Genomic DNA, 14,379 nt, shown 5'->3' on the forward strand with positions numbered 1-14,379 from the left:
ACTTTCAGGCAGTCTTGGTAAATTGTACATAGCAACACGTGTTAAAACAGAACCAGAAGCTCCTATTTGTAGAAAACAAAGAAAAGTTTCTTCAATATGTTTGAAAATATAATAATAATTATTTTTTAAAATATTTTTTATTTTTTAAAATTATTTTTAATACTAATATATTAAAATTATCTAAAAACATATTAATTTAAAAAAATATTAATTTTTTTTAAAATATTTTCCAACCACGGTACCAAACATTATCATATATAAAGTTTTGATTGTTGTTGTGGTTAATTGGAGGGATTGTGGAATGTGAGATGAAGGAAGAGATAGGAGTGGGTTTATTAACATTCAAAACTTACATAAATTGGTGAATTATTACTGTTTTTTTCTCACAGAAGAAGAGACAAGCAAAACTAGTTTTTTTCTCACATGATATATATATATATATATATATATATATATATATATATATATATATATATATATATATATATATATATATATATATATAAAGAAGCAAAATTAACTTCTCATATGAAAAACACACGAGGCATCAACTAAAAGCAAGAGAGAAATATCTGAAGGGGATTGGTTCCAAATGTGAAGAGGAACCAAGGAAGAGGAACCCTTGTCTATCTAAAAAAAATCAGAACACGCATTAGCTTCACGAAATGCTTGAAAGAGCATAACCAATTTTCCTTCTTTAAGTCTCCGAGCTCAGAAATCAAGGGAAAATGGGGATAAAAATAGCATTTAATCCCATGCTCAGCAAACCTCCTAGCTTCTTGAGAATCAAATTCAGTAATTATATTTCTACAACCTGCCTCATATTTCTGCAACCATATTTGTTGTGACACCAAGTTTAATTTTTTATTGTAAAATATAATATAAAAAATTCCTTATTTAAGAGCTAATAAATTTGATTTTTTATGATAATTTTTAATTTGAATGAAATAAGAATAAATTTTATAGTTAGATTATCACACACACAAAAAATAAAGACGACTATTATAAATTATTGTTTCTTGAAAAAGTAAAAATAATCTTCAAGTTTTTTTTTTATTTATGAAAAAAGACTTTTTTTTGTTTTGTTTTGGAAAACTAAACTTATTGTCTGAGATTAAGTTGTTCATGACGGCACAAATTCAAAATCCAATACCCATGTTATCATTCATGAACTTGAATTTCTAATAACTCAATTAACAAAACATACATAGAATCATAACTCTAAGATGAGAAAAAAATTCTTTCCAGAAGAATAGAAATCTTTCTACTAAGAAGTTAATTTATACATTGAAGTGGTGGTGAAACTACATTCTATTATAATGATGGATTCATGAGTTCATGTAAATCGACTTGATCTAAGCTTTTTAGGAGTGCGAACATTGCCTCCCAAATAAAATCCACCGAGTTATTTCTAAATTTGTAATCAAAGGATTTATTCTCAAATTTGGATCCCCAAAGAAAAGGCAAAGATATACGTTCTGTTCAATCTTCAAAGATTTACAATGCATCCTCAATAAAACCATTGAGTTGTTTCTAAACTTGTAATCAAAGGATTTATTCTCTAATTAATTTAGATCCTAACGAAATGCAGGGATATACGTACATTGTGTTCACTCTTCAAGGATTTACAACATCCTTGACAGAACCAGATTCCATGTCTTCATTAGTGGTAGTAAGAGGAGAAGCTGGCTGAACCTTTGTAGATTCTACTGTCGTGGCAGCTTCTGCAGCTTCTATGTTCGACTTGGGCATGTTTTTCATCTCCTTGGTTTTTCCCAACAAGAAGGAGTACAAACCAATTATTATCAAAACCATGCCCAGCAATCTGCAATCATAGTAATTTCCATTTAATTAGCAATAAGATGTGAGGTTGGATTTTGGAAGCAATAAATTAGTTGTTTAAAAAAAAAGGAAAGAACATACTGGCCAGCAGTGATTTCCGCACCAATTATGAGAGCTTCCAAAACTGCCACAAAAATTAGTGTCAACGGGTTGAACATAGGAGGATAAGAAGGGCCTCTTCTAACAACAGCCCAACTAATCAAGCAAAATGTTGCAGCTGAGGCTAAGGATCCCTGCAAAGATTAAATCCCATGTGTTAACTTGTGAGAAAGATCATTGACGATACAAGCTCCATATCCCTAATTATATGACTGGTTCCTTAAGAGATACGCTATCCCACCTTTAACTAGCTTAGAACTTTGTGATGGGTTAATCTTGTAAAAATATTTATCGAGGAGAGACTAGATAACTTGAGATTATAAGTACTTTCCTAGAGGAACATCAGATATCATCATTCATAATTAATTATCTCCAAGAATTAATTTCTGGGTATAGTTACTTATATCTAGTAAATTGGTCAATAGACTTACTGAGTAGATGATTGTAAGTAGCTGCAGATTCCACTCTAGCTTCCAAGCAGCGTTACTTCTATCAATGCATAGACCTATTGCTGCTGATTGGATGGAAGCCAAGATACAAGTGATCATGGTTGTATGATATTTGAATGGGAACACCTTGAGCAATTTGGCCTATCAAAGACACAAGAAAGTAGCTGAATCACATAGCCATTCAAAATGATTTGGTCATGGCTAATTAAGGATAGATATTGAAAGTGCTAATAATACATTGATACAAACCTGCAATATATACCATGAAGAATAAGACAAGCAACTGCCAACGAGCAAGATTGTACCACGAGTCTTATGAAGCACAGATGACTTGACTTGAACATGATGTTGAAGAGTTTTATGAATAAGGTGGAATGTTTTTCCCTGATAAAGACAAGCTATCATAGCTCCTGAAACGCATAATATGGCACCTGATATCTTGATTTTCCCCGCTCGAGTACTCAGTCCTAATTTCTCAAGTCTAACCACTTGGTTAATTAGTTTTAATTTTCGGATTTATATAAAGCTATCAAAATGTATGATACATATATTTGAATCTATGTAGTGAATTTGGGATTAAAATAAATCAAAATACCTCAAGATGATGGAGAAAACAAAGGTTACTATAGGGACCAAGTTGAGGAAGTTGACAGCATACGTAGCTGAGGTATCTTTGAGACCGTAATAGAACAATCCCATAGCAAACAATATCCTGCGTCATATGCTTACATTTGTGTTATATATATCTTCTTATAACTTAGACATATAGGATGCATCTTCTTCCATTTGTATATATTAAGATTAGAATCGCCAACGAGTCGCAAGATACAATTTCAGAAGGTTAATTAATTCATGAATTTGCTTGAAGTATAAAAAGTAATTGAATCGAGTCATTTGCATATTTTTTGTAGTTATTTAATCACATTAAAAAGGGGCCAGATTTTAAATCAATTATAATTCTTACAATACCTTTTAAGATGTGTTAAGAAAGGTTAAATAAATATTATTTTATACATCAAATACTACAAATAAAGGTTCAATAAATATTCAAATATCACTAATTTTACTCATGATATCAGCATTCTTTTGAAAATAGCATTAAATAAAATACTTTGTTAACACTATATATTCTACCTAAGTCAAAAGACAACAAGACTAAGTTGTTTAGTCTGAAATGGATGCTATTAATTGTGATTCAATTGCAGCCATACACATTTAAATGATGACTCCAAAAATGGTAAAAGAAATTAACATTAATGAGGAAATAATAAATGTGACGCAATGTGAATTTTTTTTCCCCGTAGTATAATTAAAGTAATGCCTTGTTAAGAAATATAAGAAGAAAAAATTTCAAGAAGAAATATTTTCTTGATTGTATAATAAAACACACAAATGCAAGTAAATGATAGTGTTGTATGATATAAAAATCTCTTTTTTTTTATGTGTTTAATTCCTTATTCTCTTGATCATTTGTTAAATCAATCATTTTCGTTTTAATTTTCTCTTTTGAAATTGATTGATTTATTGAAATGAAATTCAAATATGATTAGATTTAGTTCTATTCAGTCCAATAAGTGTGAATTTAAATTAATTTGAATGCGATATCATTCAAAACACAGCAAAAATGTTCATATTAGAAAGGAAATTAAAATTACTTACCCACACAAGGAATTAACAAAAAGCCAGAAAAAAACAGACCAATTCATCTTACTTTTGATCATGCCTCTGCAACCACAGCAGTAATAAAAAGAAATTGAGAAAAATGGTGTCAAAGACAAAGAGACGAAATTGATTGATGACAAGATGACATACCTTTCAAAGTAGAAAGCAAAGGGAGCCATGCAAACGGCAGCAACTATATGCCTATAGGTCATAAGTGCAAGCACAAATGTTCCATTATTCAATATGATTTTGGAAAGCAATTGCATTCCTGTTGCCATCACTTGAACCATCAACATGCCCATCACTGCTTGTGATGAGACAAAACATTTCTTTACCCTCCCTCCCTCCATCTATTCTCTAGCTCTGCCTCTGCCTCTGCCTCTCCTCTCTATGTTAGATTTAGAGTAGAGAGGACTGGTTAAATCCCTTTTGTTTTTGTTTTAGATTCTATATATATGGCACTGTTTTTTTTTTTTTTTTTTGCATCAAATCCTTTTGAGATGGTGTAGGAAAAAAGTAAGCTAAATAAAGGGCTTGATTAATTGCATTAGGGCATTATAAGGAAAGTTGGTGAAGAGGGCTGAGAAAACATGACATGTACAGGTGCCGGCGGAAGTCATAAAACTATCTGCCCGTGGAAGATGGTCACTGTGGCATCCACGCATGCTTGGCTGGCCTTGTTTTTTGGCTAATTAAGCTAGGGAAAGTGTTGTAGTTTAACTAGGTTACCATCACTAATAAAATTATTATTTTTGTAAATCACACTAAACAAATGACGGCATCACATAGTAGCAGACCGAAAAATCGAGTGCTTCATGGTTCTTGCATTGTATATATAGCTAGGGAAAGTGTTGTAGTTTTACTAGGCTTCTATCATTAATAAAATTATTATTTTTTCCCATCATACTAAAAAATTGAAGGACCTAGCTACCCATAAAAAAAACATGAAGGAACTAGATAGAATCTATTGTTTTTAGCCTGGCTTATAAACTCCAGCCTGCTTTTATAATAATTGACGAGGTTGACAGTTTTCTGGGGCAGCGTCGTACTACAGACCATGAGGCATTAACCAATAGGTTTCATAATTGAGAAGTTGGTTTTCAAATCCAAATTTCATCGGGTATAGAAAGAACTAATATCTACATTTTCCAGTTATAGCCATCATATTGGTTCAAGGCCAAGTCTTCAAATTTAATTTCTTCCAATTAGGAACCTGTCCCAGGCAGTCACACAACAGTCTATTACCGAACATAGCAGCCATCAGCATTCACATAGTATCATTTTCACCCAAAAAAAAAAGGTGGACTCACATAACTGTAGCTAATCATGTGCCATTAGTTTATGATATAGCAGAGACTCAAAATCTACTCCGTATGATGGATATTTTCATGTATTCAGTTGACATTAGAAACTCTGATATTTATTGCATGGTAGCAGCCAACAAAGTATGGACAGCCTAGAAAACAAATGGCATGTTTGAAGACACCATAAAATATTATAATTGTTTATGGTTGTAAAAACAATGACAACAGTACTATAACACTTACACCAACCCAGAGGTCAACACAACAATACAAAAGTTCCAATATATCAAAAATGAGCTTGGCCTCCAGTTTCCACCATCCCGAAACAATTCCATCCATCCAACAAAACTTGAAATTTAATCATATCCCATGCGGCATGAGCAATCACTCCCCAACATCCCAAAAACTGATCGAAGCACCCATCTTCACCAAAACACCCCGGTTCCCCAATCACTGTTCCCTACAATAACCCACCAAATTAACCACGTTGCAGTCTTAACCTCATGGTCCTCATCCCATTATCACACAAAATTCAAACTTTTTGCAAATAAATGACAATTCAAGCATGCTATAACATCAACCCAGAGCCTAAACTCTAGCGCTCCAGTACAAAAGCTCAATATACAACTCAATCAGAAATGAACTTAGTTTCTACCAACACAAAACAACTTCATTCATCCCAGCAGAACTAGAAACTTAAACACTCCCTATTCAGCACAAGGAGTCATTCCCCCACGTTCCAAAAACTTTTAAATTACCTATCTACACTAAAACACCCAAATCCCCCCAATCCCTATTCCATACAATAAGCCACCCACATCCCTCATTGCAATATCAACCCCAACCCCACTCTCACACATAAAACTCAAACTTTTGTAGAAAAATGACATTTCAAGCATATAATAAAACCAATAGCACATAACAAAAACAAAGCTTATAAGCCATTAACTAACCTTATAATCCAAATTCCAAAATTCTTCGTTCCATTATCTGACCATATAACCAACATTCATAAAATCCTCCAGAAAACAATAAACCAAAACAAACCCTATATTCCATTATAACCAAGATTCACAGAATCCTCCTAGACCTCCCAAAAAAAAAAACACAAAAAAAATCCAAACTTTTCAACAAAAACAAAAACTTTGACACACACACATCCCTCATAAGGGTTTGTTTGGATAAGGGGATGACCCAAACGCTTATCGATTTCCTTCTTATGTTCAAGGGCTTTCTTTGATGCTTCATGATTCGGGTCAGGTTTCCGGAGCCTAGCAAATAATACCGAACAACTTAAAGCTGCACTGGTTCTTCCAAAAACTTGGTCTCTAACGAACCCCCCATTAATTTTTTTATTTGTGTTTAAAGTACAATAATATCCTTTTCTTGGTGCTCTTTTTGGGTGGCGTGTTGGGATTTTGCAAATTTATGTGCTGGTGGTGGTGGTTAGGGTTTGGGCTGTAATTGGTGGTTAGGGTTGGGCTGGGAAAGGACAGGCTAGATTTTAGGGTGAAGCCTTATTAAAGCCCTGTGATGAAGTTTCCTTAAAAGCTCTATGATGAAATAATAATAACAATAACAATAATTATAATATGAAAAAAAAATATAAGGCCAGATTTAATTTTAATAAAAGAGGCTATATTTTCCAAATCCAATTAAATGTATATTATTTATGGTACTAGAAAATTTTATAGAATTCCATAGAAATCAGATTATAAATAATAAAAAAATAAAAATTACAATTGACTTTCCAAGAGGGTTTGGGAATCAACCCACACTTTTCTATTTTCTTTGAACAACTTGATCTCAAGAAAAAAAAAAACAAATATTACACCCATTTATCATTCATTTAACATTTGTTCATTAATATTCACACAAGGAAACAAGGTAGTGTTGGTTAGTATTTTATTATAGTTTTTTTGAAGGGGTTAAAACGTTGGAGGAAAAAAAAGATATAAAATAAATCAATCTATAGAATAATTCTAATGAATTTATGTAATTTTAAAACAAGAAGGTATATGAAGACAAATCTCATTTGACCCCGCTATCTCTATTTGTTTTACAAGCATAATATGTATACTTAAATATTTATATAATTACCCAAAACATTAATCCTCTTAGCGATATTATTATGTCCCGAGATATAAATTATTATTCATTACAATAGTGTAATTATTATTTTGTCCCTTGATCATTTTATCTTTTGCCTTCGCTTCAAGGGTAAGGTGGTCTTTTCACCATGACATAAATGTCTTTTAAGAATTGTACATGGTTATTTTGGTAATTGTGTTTTTTAATTCATAGAAAAATTACTAATGCAACTCTTGAATAAAATAATTCAATGCTTTCTGCACAAGTACATTTTTGTATTTTCATATTTTATAGAACAATTGAATTACCACATTGCCCTTACAATTTGAGTTTTTTAACCTTGGCTTCAGGGACTTGGTTGTAGTTTCACCATGGTTTGTTTTGTTTGTTAACATTGTTTAATCCAAAAGATATTTTTAATTTTTTCACAAAAAAGTATAAAACAAAACAGCAGCAGACACGTGCCTCGTATGAGTCAGCCGCTCCACCACCTTCTGGCAGCGCGTGCGGCTTGCTCAGGCAGTTGTAATCGTGATTCCACCGCATCATTTGATTCATCTCGGCATCCTCTTTCTCTTTGGAAGGCGCATGTATGATGGTTCAGCGTGATTTGGCTTGAAATTACTTTTATTTTTCTTCTTTCTTTTCCTTTTCTTTCTTTCTCAGATTGCGTGCTGGCCATGAAAAAATTCATACCAACCCTTCATTTTATTTCTTCTTTTGATTCAGTCTCTCTTCTCTTATTTGTAATTTTTTTATTTACATTTATTATTTCTAATTAGATTTTATTCTTGATTTTATCCCTGGTCATTTGATTTTTTAAATTTTTTTTTAAATTTAGTCCTCATTATTTTAATTTCTATTTGTTTTGTTTTTAATCATTTTCTTGATTGATTTACTCTTTTCTAATCCCACCCCTAAGTATTTATTTTTATTTAATTTTCATGTCAAATTTGGTCTTAATTTTTTTAATTGCTATTTTTTAAATCATTTTCTTAATGGATTTTTTTAAAAATTTCATCCCTAAACATTTAATTTGATTTGATTTTTACCTAAACATTTAACTTTTATGTCAAATTTAATTCTGATTTTTTTAATTGCTATTTTTTTTTGTTTTGCAATGTTTTTTTTGTTTTTTTTTTCTCAATTTCATCCGTCAATGTTTGTTTGATTAAGAATCTTGCTTCTTCTTTTTTTCAATTATGCCTTTGATGGGGTCATCTAAGTCGCATGATCGAGGTAGTAATTCTGAAGGATTAGCCTAATTTGAATTTTTTTAAAAGCATTTTTTAATATATTTGTTGTTAGTGTTTTTTTTAGCTTTTCTATTTATAGAGTCATCTCAATTTTATGTCTTAGACCATGTGTTTGATTTGTTGACTCGAGCTGGTTGTGGAGTTCGCTCGAGGCTTTTTTTGTTATTTTTTTTGCTTTGATAAGTTTTTTAAATTTATATTTTTAAATTAGCTTGTAATAAACTTATTGATAGAACCCGAATCCAGGGTTTCATAGGTTGCAAGATTTTTAAGATTTGACCATGTTGAGAATGTTGTCCAGGTTTTCTTGGTTTTACAGATGTTTACAATTTCATCACCTATGATTTTCTTAATCTTTATAATTTGGTCCTTATTATTTTAATTGATGTTTATTTTATTTGGAATTATTTTTTATTTTTTTTCATTAAATTGCATCATTCTTAGGTTTTTTCTATCAATTTTATCTTCATTCTTTATGTTTTTTTTGTAAATTTTTTTCATTAATACTTTTCTACCAATCTAATCATTTGAAATTAAATTGGTTGAAAATTATGCTTCTTGATTGAATTTGGGTAAAAAATTTCAAGGGATACGACTTTTAGAGATTAAATCAGGTTTAAGAGATTTGCCATGTTTTTTTTTTCCTTTTCCTATATTGAAATTGTCTTATTTTTTTAACCTATTATTTTTTATATATATAAAAAAATTGTTCGACCCCATGGCAATGCCAACATATCTAGTTATAGACTAAATGAGATATAAACCACACTCTTTATTTAACATATTAATACGAAATACGGAGGTTTCAACGTATAGTTATATTTATTCAGGCAATTTCACTCTATTTTTTGTTAAAACAAGTATGGTATAGCAAATTAATCATGATTTTTTTTAAAGCAGGGCATGTAATTAATGCTTTTAACATGAAAGAAATCAAGAATGCTCCTTCTTTTAAATTTTATCACTAACCCACAATATAATTGATTCTCGATTTTTGAAGTTGGAAGCCACAATAAATTAATAGCTTTTTAACATGTTACTCACCACATGCATTAACCTAATCTTAAACTTTTTACATTACATGTAACCATATAATAGAAGAATTAGCATTCTTCATTACCTCCACACTCGAACTCGACTCAATCATTCTTTGTTTAAAAATAAAAGCTTTTAATATTTTTTTTAAAAAAGGCTGCTAAGTGCTAATCAATGTTTCTTAAGTAAAACATGAAATCATGCTCTTAACATGATATTAATTATGAGTTTGAATCCACATAATTAGCTTATAATGCGTTAATTTCATTTTAAACGCCATGATCTTCAACTTCAAGTGGCAAATAATTTGTCAACATAGATATATATTCGTATAAAGTGAACTCTCACAGGCTTAGTTTTGTTGGTAACTATTAAGTATTCTCCATATTTTTATATTTTATTGAAGTTTTTTTTAGTGCAATCAAAAGCTTATCCAAACATCCTATTGTACCAAAAAAAAAAGTTATATCAACATCACTAAAGTTGATTTAAAGATATTTATCATGTAAGTCCCAAAAAGTTATTATTTTAATGCTCGAATCCTCCCGATAAAATAATTAATTTCTTGAAAAATATATCACTCCGAACATGGATGTGATTTTTTCAGTGCAATCAAATTAAAGCTTATACTAACATCCTTTTGTACAAAAAAAATTTATATCAACATCACTAAAGTTGATTTGAAGATATTGATCCTGTAAGTCCCAAAAAGTTATTATTTTAATGCTCGAATCCTCCCGATAAAATAATTAATTTCTTGAAAAATATATTAGTCCGAACATGGATGTGATTTTTTCAGTGCAATCAAATCAAAAGTTTATACTAACATTTTTTTGTACAAAAAAAAGTTATATCAACATCACTAAAGTTGATTTGAAGATATTGATTATATAAATCCCAAAAAGTTATTATTTTAATGCTCGAATCCTCCCAATAAAATAATTAATTTCTTGAAAAATATATCAGTCCGAACATGGATGTGATTTTTTCAGTGGAATCAAATCAAAAGCTTATCCTAACATCTTTTTGTACCAAAAAGAAAAAAGTTATATCAACATCACTAAAGTTGATTTGAAGATAAAGATCATGTTATTATTTTTTATAACAAAGCAATCCAATGGAGCCCACCTAGAATTAAAATGTAAGTCCCAAAAAGTAAGTAAATGTAAAATGGCATAATTTATTAGTAACAAGCTATTAACTTGTTAATTTAAAATGGGAGAATGATTCGTTCATGTTGGTTTTTTTTTTTAAATCAAGTGAAAGTGGAACAATGTAATTTAAAATCTAGTTGATACAGTAAAAATATAAATTAATTTAAAAAAATTAAAATAATATTATTTTAATTAATAGAGCATAACTCGTGATCTAGATTTTTCACGTAGTCTTGGTAACCAAGGAGTTGAATTTTGATGACTAGATGTAACTTCAACATGTTCTCTGCTTCATATCCACAAAACTTGGGTTAGAGAAAAACAAATATCACAAACATTTCTGACCCATAATAAAGTAATTTTTTTCTCTAGAAAATGCCAAAGAACTCTCTTCATTTTATTTATGTCAAGTAGTTAATCAAATCAAATTAACCACTGAATTAAGGTCTGAATTAAGCTATGAGCATAACTTTGATGCATGCTCATAGCATAATGTACAAATAATGCGCACATAATTTTCCACTGAATTAAGGTGATTTAAACGGAGATATTTATTGCCCTATTCCTCTCAGCAAAATGGTTTCCTTCTTGGAGGGTGGGAGGGTGGGTGTCTGTGGTGTTTGTTTTGGAATAATTTCTTGATGACTTTTTTGGTGCAAAAGAACGAAAGGACGAAAGGGTTCCCCTTTTGCACGTAACTATCACTCTTGACTCGATCGGCTCCCATCAAGAGAGAGATGTACTCACGCTGTGATTCCCTTTTTAACATGCTTCTTCTAGATTAATTGATAACATTTTAACTTTTTTTTATAAAAAAAATTCTTCATACAATATCATCTTAAATTTATGGGGATCAATATCAATACATGTTTGATATTGTAATAATAATTATTTTTAAAAATATATTTTACTTAAAAATATATTAAGATAATATCTTTTGTTATTTTTTAAAATTTATTTGTTACGGTAACAAAACTGCATAAATTCAAAGTAGCATGAAAAGAATCATATTTAACAAACTATGTCATTGTCTTTCTATTATTATTTTAAAGGTTATTTTTAAAAATATATCTTATTTAAAAATATATTAAAATAATATATTTTTTATTTTTAAAAATTTATTTTTATATTAACACATAAAAAAATTAAAAAACATTATTATTTTTTTAAAATTTTAAAACACAAAAGTTTTTTAAAATAACGATTCTCATCACATCATCTTGTAAACTGGAAATTAATGGTCAGAAACAGTGTCCCACCTAAAGTATGATAAGATCAGCATTCACCTAACGTATGATAAGATCAGCACCCATCAAATACCATCCCCACCATTTGTGGGGCCCACCCCACCATCCACATGATCTCTCTCTTACATCAATCGTTCTTTTGGGATTTCTATGGTATTGGCCTCAAAACTTGCCTTTCTCCTCTGGTTAACTGATATTGACATGTTTTGACCACAAGCCTTTTGCTAATGTTTTCTTTTTTGATCCTTCCACTATACATTCTATCTTAATTTGATCCTCGTCCTATTTGCTAATGTTGACCAATGCTAAAACCACTACTATAAATATTCTATTAACTAGTTGAAAAGAAACATTCCTTCCTGCTTAAAGAATCTTGAGTGGGTCTAAACTCCATATGAATGGCTGTTCTTTTAGCAAATTTTCATTCCAATGTAATGTTTGATGATTTATAAATAAATTATTGTCTATTCCTTGATTTATGAATGTGATTATAATTTAGTCTTTCATGTTCAAAAATCTACCACTAAATAAGTGTTTGATAATACGGTACATAGTACTTTTTAAAAATATTATTTAATTAAAAATACATTAAAATAATATGTTTTCAAAAAAAAAATAACATCGACATATTAAAAACATTGAAAACCACATAAAAAACATCAATTTGATGCTTTTACAACTACTACTAGATGAGCTAAAAAGAAAGTTCTAATTAGCATTATAGCCCCGCGTTAGGTTACAAAGCTTTATTTGTTTATTCTTATGACTTTTAATACAAAGGGGTATAATATTGTGCAAGTGATATTTGTCCTCAAGTGTATAAAAATCTTCCTAAATATTTGGCACAATCTCATATTTGATAAATTTGAAATCATTGATAATTTAGATTTGAAAAAACAATTTTTGATGTCAACATCATGATCATCTTGTTCAATAGATGGGATTAATTCATCAGTTTCAAGTAACATCTTTCAATATTTCTAGGAGTATAAAAATCTTCTAAAAGCTTACATGTTTCCATCACCATTAATATTTTATAATAAATATTTATCACTTATTAATATCGTGTAAGAGATATTTGTTCCTCACTTAATGTAATGTAAGAATTATTTATCCTTTATTATTGATATAAGAAGGAAATGACTTTTTAGATCATTCACTCCAGCAAAATGACAAGGTTCAGGGGCTATAAATACTCATTAAACCATCCAGGTAAAAGGTTTACAATCTTCATTCTTTATTGCATACATATTTTTTAATTATTTGTTTATATAATGTAATAGTTAAATTATTTCTTATTTTAAATAGAATAAGGAAAAATGAAAAATCAAAGTATATAAATTGAAAGATTGATAAGCAAGAAAAGCATTTTTTTTTTTAAAAAAGTACTACTGTATCTGTTAGCACAAAGACTTGCTGCAAAAATGTCATTTTTGGAAATTAGTACTGCCGTGTTTCCAACGCTCACTCGTGTGGAAATGAAGATTGGTTCTCTCTTGTTGATGCTGAAAGAGAAAGATCTTGAGGGCAAGAACCTTCAAACTCCAATCTCCATTGTTTGTCAGTTTACTAGTAACTGTCTATTGCCAGAACTGGATTGGATTGAAGTGGACATACGAAGGCGATGATGACTCTTTAACTCTGCATGCCCACTTGCTTAGGCTGTGAGTAAACTACGAGTGTAAATTATTAAGAAGTTTTCTTCCGATTTTGTGGCTTTGAATTTCTTGGAAATTATATTTTAGTGGGCAAAGCAATCTTCGCATAAATCTCATTGCTAAATACAATTTGGAAAAACATCTCTGAACATTCAAATTAAGCTGTCACGATTTTTTTTTTTTTATCTTGCTATAAATATTCCTCGTATGGAAATGGATTGGACATAAGAAGGTGAAGATGACTTTGTTTATCAATATTTTATTTCAATTATGTATACATAATCCCATAGTTTAAATTATTTTTTATTTAAAATAGAAAAGGGAAAAATCAAAGTATATCAATTGAAGGAATGGAAAGAATTTTTAAAAAACAAAATATTACTAATCAAGATGTATAAATACTTCCATCGGTTTTTATTCTTACTTTATTTATTTTTATTTTTAAATCCTGGAAAAGGTATTATTCATATTATGTTTCTGTAGCGTTTAATGCTTCTCCCAGTGACTTTGATTTCGTCAGTATACAATCTAACTGTAGCGCTTGTCTATATATACTACTAATAATGCCTTTCTTTACTTCTC

General features: G+C 29.9%; 1 protein-coding gene across 1 annotated transcript; it reads right to left on the bottom strand.

Annotated features, from left to right (window-relative positions):
- Window positions 1-1,617: 1,617 nt before the first annotated feature.
- Window positions 1,618-4,402, bottom strand: LOC133678802 (WAT1-related protein At1g43650-like). Its single transcript, XM_062101310.1, has 7 exons — window positions 4,203-4,402; window positions 4,050-4,115; window positions 2,986-3,102; window positions 2,640-2,871; window positions 2,373-2,531; window positions 1,924-2,075; window positions 1,618-1,825 (listed from the first exon to the last, which is right to left on the bottom strand). Exons 1-7 carry the CDS (start codon window positions 4,400-4,402, stop codon window positions 1,618-1,620), a joined length of 1,134 nt encoding a protein of 377 aa, XP_061957294.1.
- Window positions 4,403-14,379: the final 9,977 nt, after the last annotated feature.

Source organism: Populus nigra, chromosome 18, assembly GCF_951802175.1.
Source record: "Populus nigra chromosome 18, ddPopNigr1.1, whole genome shotgun sequence".
Taxonomy (NCBI): Eukaryota; Viridiplantae; Streptophyta; class Magnoliopsida; order Malpighiales; family Salicaceae; genus Populus; species Populus nigra.